Source organism: Balaenoptera borealis (assembly GCF_965194805.1).
Source record: "Balaenoptera borealis genome assembly, chromosome: 8".
Classification (NCBI taxonomy): Eukaryota; Metazoa; Chordata; class Mammalia; order Artiodactyla; family Balaenopteridae; genus Balaenoptera; species Balaenoptera borealis.
The window spans coordinates 88289525-88309613 of record NC_138865.1 but is presented as its reverse complement, the minus strand read 5'-3'; the positions used below and the strand labels follow the sequence as shown (position 1 = coordinate 88309613).

General features: G+C 43.5%; 1 protein-coding gene across 6 annotated transcripts in view; it reads right to left on the bottom strand.

The window, feature by feature from the left end:
• Positions 1-16070, bottom strand: part of LOC309634152 (stimulated by retinoic acid gene 6 protein-like) — a gene marked incomplete at its 3' end in the record, with an annotated part of 52993 nt that extends 36923 nt beyond the window's left edge. For 5 of the 6 annotated variants that reach the window (XR_014247876.1, XM_082403925.1, XM_082403926.1 and 2 more), the window contains exon 1: positions 15817-15992. Coding sequence is in view for 4 of the 6 variants with exons in the window: in XM_082403925.1 (XP_082260051.1) it covers positions 15817-15836 (20 nt within the window). Of the gene's footprint in view, positions 1-15816 lie in introns of all 6 variants that reach the window. The other variant, XM_082403928.1, reaches the window with a different exon arrangement.
• Between the last annotated feature and the right edge of the window lie 4019 nt (positions 16071-20089).

Genomic DNA, 20089 nt, shown 5'->3' with positions numbered 1-20089 from the left:
CAGAAACCCTCAAAATAGCAGAAAAGATTTTTTTTTTTAAGAAAGAAAAAAAATAGCCATATTTGAAAACAAGAAGGGAATCTATCAGGGACACAGAAACTACTAGAAGATGCTGAATGATGGAGAGCAGTTAGGACTAGATCAAAGAGAAAAAGCATCAGCCAGCACGGCTACAGGCTGTGACCACAGAAAAGTGCTCTACACTCATATGCAAGAGGCTGATGCAGGCGGGGGCTGCCGACAGACCATAGAATGATGAGTTGGGGTCTCACAGAGACCCAAGAGTCCTCCCACCCTGCTGACCGACCAGGGACAATGGGGTTAACTTCTCTGGGAGTAGTATACATGGGTCACAGAGAGAAAGGCAGTGTTCCAGATCACAGGTGGCACCTGAGAAGGACCGGGTGCTTTGGATGTAGATCAGCTGCTGAGGTACCCCATCGAGCGGTACATCTTACCTCCATCCCGCTGCACTGAAAGCACGCCTTAGTACTAGCTGTGGCAGCAACTGCCACCCACCCCCAAACAAATATCCCAGTGGAAGCTCCAGCACAAAGACAAGCACCCATCCCAGAAACATCAAACATGAGGAAAGATTACACCACCAAAGGGAGCCAAAAATTCAACAGATAGAGGAGCTTACTCCTAAGGAAATGAAGTTAATACAGAACCTCTCTGAGATAAGGAGTAGAGGAAATTCTCTACAAGAAGAATGAACCTAGGAGGAAGTAGAAGGGTGCAAAAAGCCACAGAAAGTAATTAGCAAAACTTCCCATTATTCCTGAGCACAGGACTTTAAATATATACACATATATACAAACATTTTTAGAAACACAAAGACTCAAAAAGACCTTCATTGAAAGAAATATTGGAGGAAATTCTCAAGTAAATCTAGGAGGAAGGGGAAGAATTTAAGAGGAATAACAGAGAAATTAGGAAAATGTATTGTTAAATATCTAGGTAATTATTGTGAAATAAAATGTTTGAAATGCCAATTTGGAGTTGAAATACCAGATGATACCCCACATGGAAGAAGGGAGAGGTGGGTAGGAACAGGTGCAGATACAAAGGGAAGTGAAATGATGACCAAGTTCTTGTCATGTTTAGAAAGATGATGTAGAAACCTGCTTTCTCTTTCTGGGCTTCATAAGTAAAATATAATTCTAAGTAAGTATGTTAAAAATCCACAGTTAGCTACTAAAAGGATATAAATAGAAAGTAAATCAATGTATTAAGAAGTGTATATGAAGGAATGAAAATTCAATCACTCCAGCAAATACAGGAAGAGAAAAAAATGAAATAAAGACTACAATTGAAACACCACAAGAACAAAACTGTCCAAAGAATATTAAGCCACCAACAAAGAAGAAATACAAATATTCAATAAATTCTTAAAATTTCAACTAGTAATGAAAGGAGAAATTAAGATGAAATGCTGTCTTATCTATTAAAGTGGGAATTATTAACAATACCACCCAGCAGGGGTCCCCAAGGCCTGGGCATGGACCTGTGCTGGTCCACAGCCTGTTACAAACCCGGGCCGCACAGCAGGAGGTGAGCAGCGGGCGAGCGGGCAAAGCTTCATCTGCCGCTCCCCATCGCTCTCCATCGCTCGCATTACCGCCTGAACCATCCCCCGCCTCCCCCCCCCCACCGCCAACCCGCTTCCGTGGAAAAACTGTCTTCCATGAAACCGGTCCCTGGTGCCAAAAAAGGCTGGGGACCGCTGCTACCCAGCATTAGTGAAGGTTAAGACAAGTTGGTATTCATTTGCTGGTAATCAGAAGTGTAAGGAGGTATAACCATTCTGAGGATTAACTTTGCAATATATACCAAGAACCTTTAAATACAGCAATTCCATTTCTAGTAATTCTACTTCTAAAAAATATACACTACGGAAATAATCAGAGAGGTGCCTGAATTCAGGTACTAGAATGCTAAGATTCTCACTCTTCCTGACTCCCTCCCTCCCTCATATGTGTGTATAACATTTTAAATGTAATATAGGTTCATCGTAAAACATTCAAAATACTTACAAATGTATAAAGTAGTAACTAAAAGCCCTTTCTCCTTCCATAATTATGTGTGTTTATAACCTGTAGTTTCAAGCAAAAATGGGATCGGACTAAACTTGATTTCTTCATTTAATCAATAAAGGAAACGGAATTCATTTAATAAAGAAAGGCAATTTCTAATGCTAGGATACACAGACCCACAGAACTCTTTCATCAGGGTTACTCTGCCTACACAGATTCGCTGCTGAGCTGGTCTTTTGCTTGGAGGGCAGAGCTGAGAGTTAGTCTGGCAGCAGCTAGAAACAGGTGAGCTCAGGGAGAGTAGAGAGCGTAGCTCTCTAAATAAGGGGTCCATAGCTATGCTTTCACTCCAGCAGTGAATAGATGAAGCAGGCACTGGAGTCAATCCAAGTTAGAAGGCCACTGAGACCCCCTTCTTGGTCTCTGAGACTCATACTGCTTCCTAGTGGGTCCAGGGCTGGAGGGGCAGATCTGTCGAGGGGTGAACAGCTTTTGCAGGGCAGCAGCAAAACACCACCCCCAAATGTAGAAAATCCGATTTCCACTGATGATAGCTTGGAACTGTGTTTATGATACACTGTTAAGTGAAAAAAAAAATTATAAAACAATATGATCCCAAGTTGTGAAGAGTGGTCATCTCTGGGTTGTAAGATTTGCATTCATTCTACTTTTTTTTAATGATTTTCTTGAATTTCCCAAGGGTAGTACACAGATGTATTACTTGATAGCTGCTCAGAACAGTGTTTGACACAAAGTAGACAGCAATAAACACATGCTGAATGAATGAATGGCTTGCTTTTGTAATCAGGGAAAAGACTGGATTTTATGCCAAAGCAATAAAACACCATTCTGAAGGGAAGTTACCCAGGAATCAGCATAAAGTGAAAACATGCAAGATTCGTTCTGTGATAGGGTATAAATTACAAATATTTCATTATTTAAAAAATATTGAAAATAAAAAGCTATGAGGGAGAAACAAGCAAGGACACACAACTGATGCATCTAGAGCAAGGGTCGTCTGCGTTCCCAACTCCTTTCTCCAATATCCCCACGCTAATTGCCTCATGGCCTTGGTGGGGTGTCTCTGTGCTCCCGCAGTCCTGATTCCTTCGGCCCTAACATTATCACTTTATAGTCACAAGTTAGGGCTTCCCTGGTGGCGCAGTGGTTAAGAATCTGCCTGCCAACGCAGGGGACACGGGTTTGAGCTCTGGTCCGGGAAGATCCCACATGCCACGGAGCAACTACGCCCGTGCGCCACAATTACTGAGCCTGCGCTCTAGAGCCCGTGAGCCACAACTCCTGAAGCCCGCGTGCCAGAGCCTGTGCTCCGCAACAAGAGAAGCCACCGCAGTGAGAAACCCGCGCACCGCAACGAAGAGTAGCCCCCGCTCACCACAACTAGAGAAAGCCCGCGCACAGCAACAAAGACCCAACTCAGCCAAAAATAAATAAATAAAATAAATAAATTATAGTCATAAGTTAAACATATGATAATAGCTTTTATTGATTAATGTCACTTTGTGTGTCACTATGTCCTAGGAATCCTGCTATTTTATATTACCTTATTTAATCTTTTCAAGAATCTTGTGAGGTAGATTGTATTACCTCCTTTTCATAATGAGGAACTGAAGCCACGAGAGGTTACCTAACCTGCCCAGAAAGAGGTGAGGCTGGGAGCCAGGCACCCCTGCATGTCACCATCCTCCCAGCCCCCGCTGCTGGCTCACGTGGCCCCTCGGAGCTCCTAGCATTCGCTGACCTGATGGCTGACTCATCTCTGATCCCAAGTCCAGCCCAGCACCTGGCACAGACAGGATAAGGGCATGTCTGTTAAATTCCATGGGAACTTCCCTCAGGAACCTGAGGCCCAGAGAGGGCCAGTGAGTAGAAAACATCACGAAGCCCAGGACTACTTCAGGTCCAGCTCAAGGGGCTCAGTGAGCGGGACCCTGACCTGGTTCCCACTTCTGAGTGCAGAGAAGGGTTGGGAAGGAGGAAGAGGTGTGTGCAGTGTGTGTGTGTGTGTGTGTGTGTGCACACGTGCCCGTCCATGTGATGCCTCCAGCAATGCAGTAGCCTGTGTGCTGGGGTGTCTGATTCTGGGCCAGCCCTGGCCTGCCTTTGTGAATCCCATCAATCCTCTAACACACAGCCTCCCCACAGTCCTGCCTTGGGGTCGGAGGTAGATGTAATAATGTGCTCAGGCTGGCTTGTACCAGCTTGGGACTGTCACATTATCAGGAATTTTGCAAGCCGGTTGTTAAACACCACCATTGGTAAAAATTAAATTATAAAAATGTATAATTAAATAAGTTATTTAAAAGGAAGGTAGTAAAGCCTCAAAACCCATCACTTCCTAATTATTTTGCTACGTTTTGCTATGATTTATTCTTTAGAGGTTATTTACATCTGTTATATCTGCACCATGAAAACTCTATGTTATGGTCTGTGCCACTACCGTGCCTCTCTTCACATCTCCATGTCAGCAACATCATGTTGTTAGCTTGAAATTAGCCATGCTGGGAATATTTATACCAGGGAAATGGGTGAACACTACAAATCAGGCTTTGATTTACTGTTCTGCAGACTGTCTAGAAAGTGACAGAGAAAATGTTAACAAGGCAGATTAAATTTAAACATATGTTTGTAGCCATTACATTGTGAATAGCAAAAAAAAAAAGAGGAAATATTCTTCTAGAATTTAAAACTCTTATCCCATTCATCCAAAAAATAGTTTCTGGCAACTGACATTGACAAATGAGTGAAGTTCTGACTTATACCTTGTCTCCATTGTTTCACATTTGTGTTACTCATTAATGTCAATAAAAATATCAACCAACATTCATGTCGAAAATATCCTCACGGGTCGATGGCAGGTTGGCTACAGACACAAGAATTTGGCAAAAATCAATGAAAGCATTCTTTGAGATTTAATTGGCTCTGTGCAATCTGCAAGAAAGATCATTGTATATTTTATTATCTGTAAATTTTGTGTGATAATCTATTCTAACAGTACAATTCATATTAAACTTATGTACGTATATGCATACTTTTTTCAGGGAGCCAGTTACTACACATTTCCTGGCACACCACTGGGCAGATGGGACACTAGTTCTGGGAGTGGTCAGGAATAATGAGGATGGCTGAGTTTGGAGACCTAGGTCAATATAAACTATGCTTTAGGGGAAAGACAAGTTTAGCAGAGAGAACACAGGACGGGGCCAGTGCCCACCCTACCCTCTTCTCCCAAAGCTCTGCAAAATGAGGAGGTTGGACCAGATCAGTGTTTTTAAGTTTTTTGACTACAAGTCAAATATACATTATAGCCATGACCCAGTTCAGATACATGTATGCAAAACAAATTTTCATAAAACAATACCATTAATATGATCTCTGGTAACTTTAATTCAATTCAATTCTATTCATTTTGTTCTTTTCCGTCCCATTTTGTAAAATGCTGGCCGTAAACACAAAATTAATTTTACAACCCACTAATGGGTATCAACCAGCTGCTTGGAAAAAAAAGACTTGACTATGAGGTGACTGCTAGGGTAGGGGCTGTGCACCCCTGAAGGCCTCTGATGCCTGACACCTTCAGCAAGTATTGGTCTTCGCACTGCAGGGTTCCCGAATACCAGGCCTTGTTCTGATGGACAGACAGCAGGTAAGGTCATTTGGAAACTCTTTAGCTCAGGCCCTATCACTTGTCTGGAACTGTTGCACCAGCCTCTTTGCTCATCCCCCTGAGGCCGGAGTCACCTGGAAAGGACACTCCACCCTCCCCCAGACTTAGCCTGCGGTGCTCTCTGGTGCTTATCACTTCTGCTTCCTGCTACAGGTGCATTTTTCATGCTTAATCTCTCACTTTCAGACTGGGCTTTTCATCAGCAAGAAACATGCTTCATTCCACTTTGAACTCCTACCATCCCCCACCCCACCCCACCCCCAGCTTCTGACTAGGGACAAGGTACATAACAAATCCAAGCAAGTGCTGAATGAATGAGTGAAGAGGGGAGAAGGAAGGGGAGGAAGGTGGGCGGGAGAGAGGGAAACATCTGTGTACTCTGCGTGCTGGGCAAGCACACGGCTGAGCTGCACCCTGTCCACACCCGTGATGTGAGACACTCCGGTCCACCCCTGGCCATGGACTCACAGACTCCTGCCTGGTCACTCAAAGGCTCTGGAACCCAAGGCCATGGGCGGTTTGAATGCCCCCAGGACCTGCCTCCAGCCCTCCACACATGGGCAACCACGAAGCCTCATCTGGGCACCTCCAGTGGTGGGAATCCTCCAAGTTGCCCCTTCCATCTCACCGAGTAAGGGGGGCCAGAGGGAAAAGTGCTGGACCTGGGAGTGAGCCCCACTCCACCAATCATTAGCTGTGTGCCCGTAGAGGGGCCCTGCCCCTCTCTGGGCCTTACTCTTCTCATCCTGAAAATGGATCTAATACTCCCTTACAGGCTGCCGTGAGGATTAGATACAATGAGAGTCCAGTGCTCAGTCAGTATTGATCTTTCCCATCCATTCCCTGCTTTTGGACCAAAGAAAAGGATTTTCTTTCATTGGGTTGAAAGGGGACTCTCACTGGCTGTTTCTACCTCCTCAGATGCCAGACCCCATCTGCTCCTCTGCCCCTGGAGCATCTGGGGTCAGCCCTCTCCAGACTGAGCGCCTCCCCAGCCCCAATCCAGTGCACGTCATGGGCAGCTGGCCTGGCATCCCTGGCCTCCTGCTAGGTGAGGGTGTGTCCGGGACTCCCCTGCCCTGGGCCCCTGACCACACAGTGGACTGAAGTCCTTCACCTGGTTAACCAGTAGCCAGAGCGCTGCACATACCTGGCTCTGTGACCAGTGTCCTGCTCCACACTGCAGGCAGGGGGGCCCAGAGCACCCTTGCCCAGATTGGCCCCGCTGTCCTCCAGAGCCACCAGCTTCCTCTGAGGCGCTCACATAAAGGTGCCTGGCCAGGAAAAACCATTTTGAGGCCACCCAGCTCTGCTGCTAAGTGCTGTGGCTCCTTAGGCTCAGGGGGCCCCGTGGTCTCAGTTTGGTCACTTGTAAACTGAGAAGGTTGGACCGCTTGGGACTCAGCCCACAGTCACAGCATCCAGCCCACTGTGTGGAAAAGTCTTTTCATGTGTCTGTGTCCCCCACTGGATGGGGAGATCCTAGGGGGCAGGGGCCTTCCTCATTCTTCTCATGTGCACAGCTCCTGGCCCAACATGTGGCAACAGCAGGTGCCCACTAACGTTTCCTAAATGGATGGATGGAAAGCTAATGTTTCTCAAGGGCCTACTGTGCACCAAGCTATACCTTAAGGGTTATGCTTTTATTAACTAATTTCAGCTTCACAACAGGCCTGTGAGAGGTACTATCATCACCCCATTTCACAGATGAGAAAACTGAGGCTCCAGAAGATGAGGAAACTCGTCCAAGCTCACCCAGCCAGTGAACAGTGGAGCCAGGACTTGAACCCTGGCAACATGGATGACCACGTAAGTAATTGCCAGCTGTCACCCTCCATGACTCCTCAATGAATTTTTCTGTTCCTACGGCCAGGGCAGCGTGAGTTCTTTTGGCACAAAGACATGAGAATTGCGGGGGCTTGTGAAGATTTGAGAGTGGATGTGTGTGCAGGTCATTGGTGCACGCACAGCTTTAAGAATGGTGTGGGGGAAAGCAAACTCCCTCTCAAGATGAAATCCATGAGGAAATGACAGGCTGTCTGAGGAGGGGGAGTGGGCAGGGGTGTCCAGGGGACTGCCCATGTGTTGACAATTGTTGGAGCTGGGTGATGGGAATAGGGGGTTCTTTATATTATTCTCTCTTCTCTTGTATAAATATGTACACATCCATAATAAAAAGTTTAAAATAAAATAAAGTCCACGACTATCACAAAACCCACATACGCTGCCACCTTGCTGACGGTCCCTTCTGTTTTCTTCCCAGCTCCTCCATCCCCCTCAGGCTTGCCTCTGACAGCCTTCCCAGAAAGTTCCATGTGTCTTTCTGTGCTTCTCTCTCTTATTGCCTATTGGTTTGTCCCTGTCTGTCACTTTCAGTGACTCTCTGAGAATCAGGGGAAGTTCTATAATGAAACACACATTGATACCCTTTTTTGATTCCATTTTTTCCCCAGGGCCTCTGTCTTCTCTGTGTGTCCAAATCTGTTTTCTGCTTCTTTGCCTTGACTACTCCCATCCATTTGGACCTTGCTTTAGAGGTAGGAATTCTCGGCTCTGGTTGGTAACCTCCACCAGACAGTGTGTATAGGTGGGTTTTCATGCCTATGTGGGTCCTCAGATCTGCCCAGAGGAAAAGCCTGGGATTTGGAGTCAGAGACCTTGCGACCTGGGGTGAATCATTTCTCCTCCTGAAGTCTTGGTTGCTTCATCTGTAGAATGGGTGTGATCTACTTCCCTAGATCATTAGAGAATGGGTATGAATGGTACTTTGTTAACTGGGAAGCACCATGCTTGCTGGTTCTCAGGCCTGCTTCCACCTTCCCTACAACTCCCTCCCACAGACGCTATTCCACGAGGTGGGAGTGGAGGATTCCAAGCAGCAGCCCGGCCCCCAGCAGACCCTGGGGCCCCTCCGGGGGAGGGGGGGCGGACACTGGCGTTACGGAGAGACACAGGAGCCACAGTACCAAAGAGCTGGACACCCTGGCTGGGTGCCTTGGCTCCACCACCACCTGGTAAACTGACTCAGAGAGACAGAATCAGCTCAGTCAAGTTGGGAACAGAGCTCTCCCCCAGGGCACAGGGGCTGCGAGACCTTCCCCTGTTCTGAGCAGGGCACTGCGGGAAATACCAGTGCTTTACACTTTATAAAGCACTCTCATCCCCAAGGTCTCACTGGATCCTCAGAGAGCACAGGTCAGAGGGAGCCTGTCACTTGTCCACAGTGGGACTCAAACACAGGTGCTAATTTTTTTTTTTTTTTGCACCGCTCGTTATGTGGGATCTTAGTTCCCGGACCAGGGATCCAACCCGCACCCCCTGCATTGGAAGGGTGGAGTCTTAACCACTGGACCGCCAGGGAAGTCCCCACGGGTGCTAATTTTAAGATGAGATATTGATTGACCTTTTGTGTCTGGCCTGTCTTTATTCCATCTTCTCCCAGGGCCTCTCTGTTTACTCCTCTGTGTGTCCAGATCTCTGTTTATTTTCCTTTGCCTTGACCTTGCCCATTCATTTTGAGCTTACTGTACTGAGAGGAATGGTCTGCACCTGGTAGGTACCCTCCTTTCGGAGGGAGTGTATGGGAGTGTTTTCACGCCTATCTGACAACTTCAGACAGAGTTACCATGCAAAAATTGGTGATTGAAGAAGGCAAAAGCCCATTTTCTGCTCCCTACCATTCTTAACTGTCCAATAAAGCAACATTCATTTTCATTTCTTCTCACTTAATAAATTAACAATAATAGCTATCGTTCATTGAAGGTTTATCACATGCTGGACATTGGGCTATGTATGGTCTTTACAGTTATTATCTCAGTCTTTTCACAACCTATGCAGCATGGACTATTATTCCAACTTCAAGGATAAAGCTTTAGAGAGGTGAAGTAAACGCAGATCTTCTCAATTACAAAGCCCTTTTACCTCTACTTTCAGAAGATCCTACCAAACTAAGAGAGGAGTTGGAAAGATCAGTGACCATTCACAGTCCCACTCACAGGGATCTAGATTGGCTGTTAAGGGGTATTCTTCCCACCCATGATTATACCGTAGTTATCAGACAAGCCAGGCGGGCCCCTGGGAAAAAACCCCCTCACAGAGGAATCAGACAGCCAGAATTTCTCCCAGGCCCTCCTACAAGTGACTCAGAAATGGTTCAATAGAGGCTGATATTCTGAGGCTGATAGAGCAATTGTAGAGGCTTTCCCCCCTAAGGTGAATTGGTCCAAGGTTGAATATGCACTCAGAAATAAGGCCTTTGTTTAAAACACCTTAGACTTTTTCAGTCTATTAAACCCTGAAGCTCTCTAATGTAGAAATCTTTTGATCTCCATCTTAGTAGGAAATCACCCTTATACAAAGCAGCAAGTTTAGTTGGATGGGTGGGTCAGTCTCTTGATATTCAGGTTACAGCCCAATTCTCTGAAACAGAAAACAATTGTCTTTGTCTTGCAAATCTGTACAAAACCAGAAATGTGGCTCTAGAAACAATTCAAAGTCCACCTAGCCTTATTAATCCCTAAATCTCCCCTTTTCATCTTAAAATGCTTGTAGATATTGGGATTTCAGAAACAGAGTTGTACTGCACTTAAGAAAAAGAAGGACAATTTTAAATAGTAATTATTCTAGACCTCTAATAATAGGCAAATATACCCCGAAACTCCTTGGCGAAAACTTGAGTACTTTCTCTGTGCCTTCTTGATGTAGATTTTCTACATTCATCTTCTCTGGGACCTAAGAACCATTCTTTGAAAAGCAAACTTTAGGGAGAAGTTTCTCATCAGAAGCAGAAGAGAAGGAACTATGTGGAAATCAGACTAACGAAAACTCTTAAATGTCCTCCCACAAATGTTAGTAAAAAGCTTTAGCCATCTGAGCAGGTGACAACTGCCAAAACAAAGTTTGAATCCAACTGTTCTTTCATAAGCTAGTGAGTTTTGTATTATTGTATGTGTCTCATGGCTAAAATTTTAGAACAATAGTTATAAGGTCTTGTTTGCATCTGTCTGTATGTTTATACATGTATGTTGTAGAGATGTGATATTTCTCTACCTCCAGATGGTATTGTCGAAATTAATGTATAAAGAGCTCTATTTATTTGGGTTGAAGGACACGTGTTTGTAAGGATTGGGTATTCTAAAACTCTCATAAATACATAGATAACATTATCTCTGTTGCAAAATTGGTCAGCAAGGAAAATAGCTTGGGATGATGCCTGACTTTGTCTAATGTCTCGTTAGGTTTTTGTGAATAGTCTAAACATAATTGTTGGGAGGAAGTGATGTAGATAGATGTAAGTGGGATAAGAGTTTTTAGGTGAACTTTCCAGCAATAAATATGTGTATGGTATTCTAATTAAAAATAGCTACTAAAATCTTTTTGGTAACTTGAAACCTTAAAGTTTTGCTAAGCTAAGTTAAATAATGGAATCTCACTGAATATCTAGATCATTTCCAAATAAGATGAAACAGTGAAACATTAACTACTGAACATAGGTTTACTGACTCTTATCTTCTTATTACAGAGAAACTAAAGATATTTGGGTTTATTAGTAAATGTATTTTGTGCCACATTGAAAGACTGTACTATGAAAAAGTGTATGCTTCAAAATTATGAAATGTATTCATAAATTTGCCAGTCTATGGAATTCTGGTGTAACAGTTCACAATTGCTCACTTCTTAGTTTTCACTAGAAGTTAAGGTTGCTAAGGGTTAAGAATTCTAATTAATATATGTAATTAAAGCTACCAGAAATAATATGGGAAACAACTCTGTATGCAAGAAAAGTAAGATATATTTTTACCTAAGAAAAGATATGATGTATGGAGATGCATTTCTGTTGAAGGAAATGAAAGTGATTTTGTCCTAAAGTAAAGCTGGTTATTTCAGAATGGGAAGATGGAAAATAAAGGATAAACTAAATGTATATAGAAAGTTGAAAGGGGAGGGAAAGAGAATTTTACGTTGTGTAATCAAGCTGGCTAAAATTGAATTGTTATTATAAGGGTATTTAAAATAAGCCTTAATATCAATAGTGTACTTATATAAAACTGGAACTTGATTTTCTTTCATCTGTTAAAAGGACAAAGTTCTATTGGACTATTGGTCTTCTCCTGATAAGAAGTTGTGAAAGGTTTTTCTTTACCTCTTAAGTTATCTGCCTAGAAAGCAAAGATTCGGTGTTTTATCAAAATAATTTCCTGTGCTTCATGTTGTCTTAATCAGGTCTTTGATTATTTAAGAGAACTGAATCATCTCAATATTAAAAGAGATAAGTTTTGCTCACAACTGTGTAACAATCTTTATTTGCCTTTAAAATCTTTTATTGTTGCTTGGGTTAAATAGACAACTATGTATTGTTTCATAGTGTGATCCTTATTTAGTCAAGTGTCCAAACTTTTTGATATTTTTGACAAACTTCGCCAAATCAAACTCTAACTAAAGTCTTTTTGACATGGAAGTAATATTGGGATTTTCCAGAGGGCCCCTGGAACAACTCAAAAGATTTTTTCTCCTTAAAAACAGAGAGATAGAGGCTTACTGATATGTTAAATTACATAGGAAGCGTTGTCAAATAAGACGTAATACTAAGCCTTCTTTATGTTGTATTTGTATAGGTATATAAGCATTCCAGAAATTGTATGAAATTCCTAAACTTCTGAAATGTCTGGTATAATGTTAATCAGTCATAATTCTATAATTACCTTAATAATAACTAGAATGTTGTCTGTTACAGAGATAACCAAATTTCTTCGTCAATCGCATTGTAATGAACTCTAATCAGATCTTTAACCATGGCCATTTTTAAGTCTTTGTCATTTACAGAAGTTACTGTTTTACTCTGATGCTTTTGCAGAAGTGTTTGCAAGTGTGCTTCATCTTCAAGGAGATTCATGGAAAGGACTCTGGCAAGCACAGATTTCTGATAACTTTAAGATCATAAAACTGAGCTGAGTAAGAATCTCCACAACTGATGAAAAAACTGGATTCAAGCAGAAGAAGAATTAATAACAGACTGAACGAACTGATAAGGATGATTATAATTTTTATGACTTTTTGTCTGAAACATTGTTGGTTCTTTAATGTTTTGTTTTTCCAGATTAAGTTCTTTAATATTAAGGAAACTTTTTCTCTTAAGCTATCTATGACTTAGAGCAATTTGATAAAGTGTACCTTCGTGAATAAGGATGAAACAATTACTTTTTCTCCCTACCTGATCCCTCCAGAATTTGGAAACTTAGTGAATGTTCTTTATGACAAAATATTTATTTGCCTAAGTTAATAAGAATCTATTCTTCTTGTAACAGGACACAATTGGAAACATTTGTTATATTATCAAAGCTTTGGTTGGAATGTCAGATTTGAGAAGATTCATAGAATCAGATATGACAAGACAGTTTTAAATAATTAAGGCTGAGTTTATAGAGTCAATAAATCCCCTTGGAAAAACAGCCTGGTACCTTGCTTTCAGGGTTCCTGACAGTCTTACCAGGTTAGTAAGGAAAGTCCCTTCCTGGCAGGTACAGGATACCTGGGGGACCTCAAGAAGAGAGGAATCAACCCAAATCTATAAGCATTAAGACAAAGTCTGATGGAAAGTCTTTGGCTTGGCTTCCTGACCTCTAGATGCTTTTAAAAGTTCAATCTGAAATTCTTTATGAAAAGCCAGCAAAGAATATTTAAAAGACCCCACATGGTCAATTGCTATTCTTGCTGCGCTTGTACAAATAATCGGATAAAGTTTATTGAAACTAGACCTATTTTGTGAACAAATTAGTCTTCATTTGGCTATCTCTGATAGAAATAAGGGTGATTTTAGAAAAATTATGTTTCAGTAGAAACTATAATACACACTTGTAGATAAGATTCTAGTTCTGTTAATTGTCTCTGAGGTTTTGTTTTCTACCCGTAAACTGGACTGGATCCTGAATTCTAGTTTCCTCAAATATCTGGCTACAAATCTCCAAACTAATGTTTCCAATTTTCTCCCACCTTTTTGACTTGGAATCACTAAAAACAAAAGCTGCCCTTTTCCCTGAAACCCTGCAAACTGAATGTGAATGGCTTGATATAAACTTCAGAGAAATCACCATAACAGCTCATGTTTAGACATCGTTTGTGCCTGTTGCTTTGTGGGCCACTCAGAAAGCGTAACTGAACACCTGATGACATCATCAGAGACACTCAAACTGCAAAAGATGTTTCAACCCTAACATATAGAAAATCTTCTTGACTGGCTGCCTCCTGGGCTCAGAAAGTGGTTTAGAGTCTTCTCCAACCATTAAGCTTCGGTTTTCTTCTGTTTCCATAGAAATGCCTCTTAATAAATACCTGACCACTGGCACTATCTAGGCCTAACTCTGGGAGCACACCTGCGAGACCACCTCCTGAAATGAGACACAACTGTTTAACTAAACTGATCTATTCTCACTACTGAGACAGGTTCAATGAGATACCGAGCAATTTGTCAACTCAGCTTCTGGACTGTGAAACTTGTTTGAAGTTTCAAAAGTGGGATAAGGGGGGCAGAATTTGCCACCCCAAGATATGCCTCTTCAGCATAAGGATTATTTTAAGACGGTTATTTTTAAGAAACTGCAGACATAGGGGAAGCTCTGAAAATGCAGCTTTTATAGGAGACATTTACATGTATGGGGGAAATCTCTTGTTTGTAAGGGTGTCTTCCTCACTGTACCAGGAATGGTAGATAAGGTAGACAAGGTAAGATGACCTTATCTCTAGAAACTCTTATCAATGTAGAAAACAATTATTTAAATCTGCATAATGACCTTACCCTTGTTTACTGTGCTTTTCCTGATAACCTCCTATAACTAACTCCTCAACTCCAACATTTTCTTTTGTCTTTAGCTGAAGATGGTATTTAGGGTGACAGCTTCAGCCATCTGGGGGAGTTACTCTATTTTCCTGGGTATCTCCCATGTATACAGGAGTCATACACGTTATTAAATTTGTTTGTTTTTCTCCTGTTAATCTTTTTATTACAGGGATGTCTCAGTCAAGAACCTAGAAGGGTAGAGGGAAAATTATTTTTCCTTCCTCACAATAACATCCCTTGACAATCTAAACAGAGAACACTATGACACCAGAAAGTGATGGCTCTAATTTTTGTTCTATTTTTGAGTAGGCTTTTTAGTTCTGGGATCATTTTAAATGAAGTGTTTAAGTTTATATGTCTGAGTGAGAACGCTTCTAGATGGGACTGTACAGCTCTCAAAGTCCTTTCACATTCTTTTCTCAGATGATCTTCACAAAGCTGTGGGTTAGGTAGGACAGGGGTTATTACACCTGATTAATAGATGAGGAAACCAAGGCTTTAAGATCTGCTAGAAACTACAGAGCCAGGACTCAAGCCCAGGTCCTCTAACACCATATCTGCGCTCTTCCCACTCCACTCTGTGGCTCTAAACTGAAGACGAACAGAAATCTATTCACTGATCCATCGTTCCTTCCTCTGTTCCAGCTGCCTACAGATTAGGTAAACCATGCCCTCCTCCCAGTTCCATGAATCACCATAGCAAAGAAGACAGTTGCCAGGTTTCGCAAAAAACTAAAAATAGAACTACCATATGACCCAGCAATTCCACTCCTGGGTATATATCAGAAAATAACAAAAACACTAATTTGAAAAGATACATGCACCCCAATGTTCATAGCAGCACTATTCACAATAGCTAAGATACGGAAGCAACCTAAGTGTCCATCAACAGATGAATGGATTAAGAAGATGTGGAACATATGTACAATGGAATACTATTCAGCCATAAAAAGAACGAAATTTTGCCATTTGCCACAACATGGATGGATTTGGAGGGTATTCACTTAAAAATTGTGAATCATTGTACACCTGTAACTAATACTGTACCTCAACTATACATCAATTAAAATTTTTATTAAAAAAAAGGGGGAACTCCCTGGCGGTACAGTGGTTAGGACTCGGTGCTCTCACTGGCAGGGGTCCAGGTTCAATCCCTGGTCAGGGCATGGCCAAAAAAAAAAAGAAGAAGAAGAATACAGTTGCCAGGAACATACAGTTGTCCAGCATGACTTGTCTCAAGCCTGACCCTGATAACTCACCTTGCGTTTGAGGAAAGCATCTTGGTAGAAAAGCACTGCCTGCAGCGCTGGTGAGCAATCTGCTTCTCTGGATTGTTCTTTGGGCTTCTCTTGCCTCTTGGTGATGACTGCTTCTGATGTTCTGACGTTCTGCCCAGTTCCCTTCACAGAACCCAAAAATAAAACCTCGGCGAAAGGCAAACATCCAGTCAAATATTTACCAGAGAAATGACAGCAAGTGGGTGGCCTCCTTCCTTGTTTGGGAACACTACTGGCTATTCTTCTGCTCTACCGCCCTTCTCATGCTTTTTCATGCAAAAGCAGGAACTGCCCTCCTAGTTCCTCTCCCCAAGACTCTTGCTGTCTCTTTTAGCCCTCACTGGCTGTGGGCACTGGCTCCTTGAGCTACTGGAGCTCTGCCCAGAAGCTGAGGCCTCTTCGGCTAGCTGTAAGAATTATTACAGGCAATAAAGCAGGGCTCTGCCTCAAGGCAATAAACTAGGAAACTAGCACCACTGGCTTCAAGATTCTCCTTGGAAACAAGACAATTTGCTGGGAGAAGTGGCTGGAGACAAGTTCAAAACTGAACCCCACCCATGTGGCAGAACCGGGGCTAGCTGTCCACAAGGAATTCCTGCTCCCTTGCCATAAAGTGAAGTTGTTGCTGGCAAGGACCTGCCCAGCGAGGGGGCATACTCTCCAGCCCACCAAGGAGTCTAGGAATAAACACGGGATCAAGGCTACCAATGGGATGTGAGCAGAAGTGATGTGTGTTACTTCTGGGCTAAGACAGTTAAGAAGCAAGTGTGTTTTTTCTACCCTCTCCTTCCGCACCTGCTGGTTTAGGACTCAAAGGCCCAAAAGGAATGGGATGGGAAGGAGCCTGAGTCCCTGAATCACCATGTAGAGGAAGCTGTCCTCTACACCAACTGTCCATAAGCAAGAAATAAAGGTCTATTGTAATAAGCCAGTGAAGTGCCAGCTTATTTGTTACAGCAGCAGTGTTGCCCTAGCTAACATAGCACAGAGTGTGGAGGACTTGTAAGCATCATATGGTCCAAGTTCTTGATTTTAAGGATAAGAAGACAGAGGCTTAAGGAAGGGAAGTACACTAAGAGGACCAGCCTTAGAAAGCCTGCCATGTCCACAGAGCTGTGCCAAGGGTGTGAGCATCCACACTGGTGCCATGCGATTCTGTGCCCCAGAGCACTGCTCATTGGACCAAAGCTGAGTGCCTGACCCAAGGGCAGCCAGTCACAAACCATATCAATCTGCCATCTGTGATGGACATTCTGTCCAACAGGCCATCTCTTTCCGGAGTCTGACCTTGAGACACAGAACAAGAACTAAACACTCATCAGTGGGACCGAGAACCAAATAACACCCAGAGAGATGCAGGAAGCTAAGGAATGGTCAAGTCCTGATCAGGGCAGAGCGTGACTCTTGCTGCTGAGAAGTGTTAAGATTTCCCAGTTACCAGAATGGCCCATGGATTCTAAATGGCCACGCTGTTCCCAAATGATCATCCAGAGCCAAATGCGAACTAGACCCCAGGTGTTCTTACCTGTTGATTCACTGCATCCATCAGCTGCCAGGCCAGTTAATGGCAACATCACACTCTTATCACCCATGAGTTGTCTGTGGCTCCTCCCCTTCTCTCACCTCATTCGTTCTGCCTCCTGGTGGCTCTTATCCACCCCTTGGATGTCAGAGGGCTCATTCCTCTTTTCCCTTCTGCCAGCCTGGAGTTGGTGTTCAGAATGGTGGAGCCACAACATGGAAAGAGCCTGGGTCCCTGAATCAACACTTGGTGAGACTAGGAATAGCCATTTGAGAGTTTACACAAATAAGGAATAAACTTCTATTATGTAAGAGCCATTATATGCTTTGGAGTTTGTTTGTTAAAGCAGTTAGTCCTTATCCTAATCAATACAACTTCCTTTCCATTCACACTACTACTGCCGCAGTTGTAGCCCTCACCACCTCCTGCCTGGACCAACACAAGTGCTCTCTAACAGCCCTGCAGCCTCCAGTCTCCATGCCTAGTACAGACACGCATCTCCCTAAAGCACAGCTCAGACTTGCCAAACATCCTCCATGGTCTGCTCTCCCAACCCTGGCTTTCCAAACCCTCCAAGAAGTTGCTTCAACCCTCTTTTCCAGCCTCATCTCCACTGGTTTCCATCTATATTTTTTTCAAAGTTGCTTATGCATCCTTAAACATGGCCTTTCATGTTACTCTGGCTCTTTAGGAAACAAGGAACAGAGATCCACTCGAGTTGCCTGGAGTTAAAGGGGTTTCCAATTCCTCCCGAAAGGGCTGGGGCCCAACCGGGGAAGGCGTTGGAGACTGAAGCCACTCTTGGGAAAGGTTCCTCCCCTCTGTGGCCAAGTGGTCTTTCTCTTGTCTCTCTCCTTTTTTGGCCTTTTTCTTCAATCTTTCTTCTCTCTGACTCAACCCCTTTGCTTCCTTAGGGTTTCTGCTCTCTTGGGGCTTTAACTCACCACCATCCTGACTTTAGTTCATAGTATCCTTTCAACCTCTGCCTCCAAAGTCCACTGGCTCCTTCCCAGGGTTCCCCAGTTCTAACTGCTAAGAGAAAAGATCTGCCCCAGTTCATCTTTTTCCCAGGTGGTCACAGCCAGTCTATGCCTTCCTGTCTTTGGCTCAGTCCTACACCCCTTGTATAAGTTTGCTAGGACCCCCATAACAAAATACCACGTATTGGGTGGTTTAAATCAGAACTTTATTTTCTCACAGTTCCAGAAGCTGGAAGTCCAAGATCAAGGTGTCTGCAGTCCTGAGGCCTCTCCTTGGCTTACAGAGGGCTGCCCTCTTGCTGTGTCCTCACGTGGCCTTTCCTCTGGGCACCTGCACCCTAGCATCTCTATGTCCTAATCTCTTCTTATAAGGACACCAGTCAGATTGCATCAGGCTGCCCCAATGGCCTTGTTGTAACTTAATTACCTCTTAAAGGCCCCGTCTCCCAATAAAGTCACATTCTGGTACTGGAGGTAAGGGCTTCAACATATGAATTTGGGAGGGGACACAATTCAGTCCATAACACCCCTGGTCTAATCAGCTCTGATGGAGCGGGAGGGGGTCCTGAAGGCAGTGAATAGGCACCATAACCGACAATTCAGGCCATCTGTGTTCGCCCACCTTGATCCCTTTACTCCTGCCTAGAATGGCGCCTCCCAGCTGCTTATCACCATGGTTTTTTGTTCATTAAGTCCCACCTCAAGCATAATATCTGGCATAATATCCTGATCACCATGGTGTAATCTTATTTCTCTTGGCTTGGCCTACATCTCTTTTATGGCACATATTTAGGCTTTCTATATTTGTCCATTTAGCACATATTTGTGGAGAAGCAGCCTGGGGCAGTGGTACAGAGTGTGGACTTTGGGGCCAACTCCACCATTTACCAGCTGTAATTCTGGCCACGTTATGTTGTTAACCCCTCTGATCCTCGGTTTTATCTGAGATAAGCTATACCTACTTCATGACAGATGAGGTTGAAATGAGCTAATATAAAATGCTCAGGAGGGTGCCTGACACACAGCAAGCCCTCAACGAACATGAGCAATTAGAGGGCGCCTGCTCCCTGCCGAGTGCCAACTGGAATGTGGAGCAGACGGTCACATCTCGGTTAATTGTGCCCAAGTCCCAGTCCCCCTATTAGATCACGGTAGCTTGGAAGCCAGGACTAGACCTGATTCACCATGACATCTGGGAGACAGGGGAGGCCCCACAAATGCTTGTTTTCAAAATTGAAAATGATGAAAGAAAAACGAAAAAGACAGAGAAATATGAGGATCAGTACAACATAACTCTCTTACTGGACACCTGCAAACAAAGAAACACTGTCAATGTGTTTCCTCTGGAACCAGGCCCTCTCCTTCCCAGAAGAAGCAGTTCTCAGTACATCCATGCCGCATCATTCAGAGAAAAGAATTGTAAAGCTCTCCTCCTTCAGGCACGTGGAGATGCTATCTCTTCTGTGAGTGCCCATCTGCCAGGTGCTTCCTGGCTCCATTGCCCAGGCTTCAAATGGATATTTTAAATTCTCGGATTCTCCTGGTTACTTCCATCACAATTCTACAATTCCTCTCTTCACACCATTAAGGAAGAGTCACTATTGAATTGCCACTGACTGCCCAGGGGAGTTAGGAAGACAGCCATGTTAAAGTGGAAGAAAAGCCAAGACTCTTGTTCTAAAATGCTTAAGTTCAGCACAGTTTCAGTCACAGTAATAAGGAACCATTTCTAAGTGGCTACCATGCTCCAGAC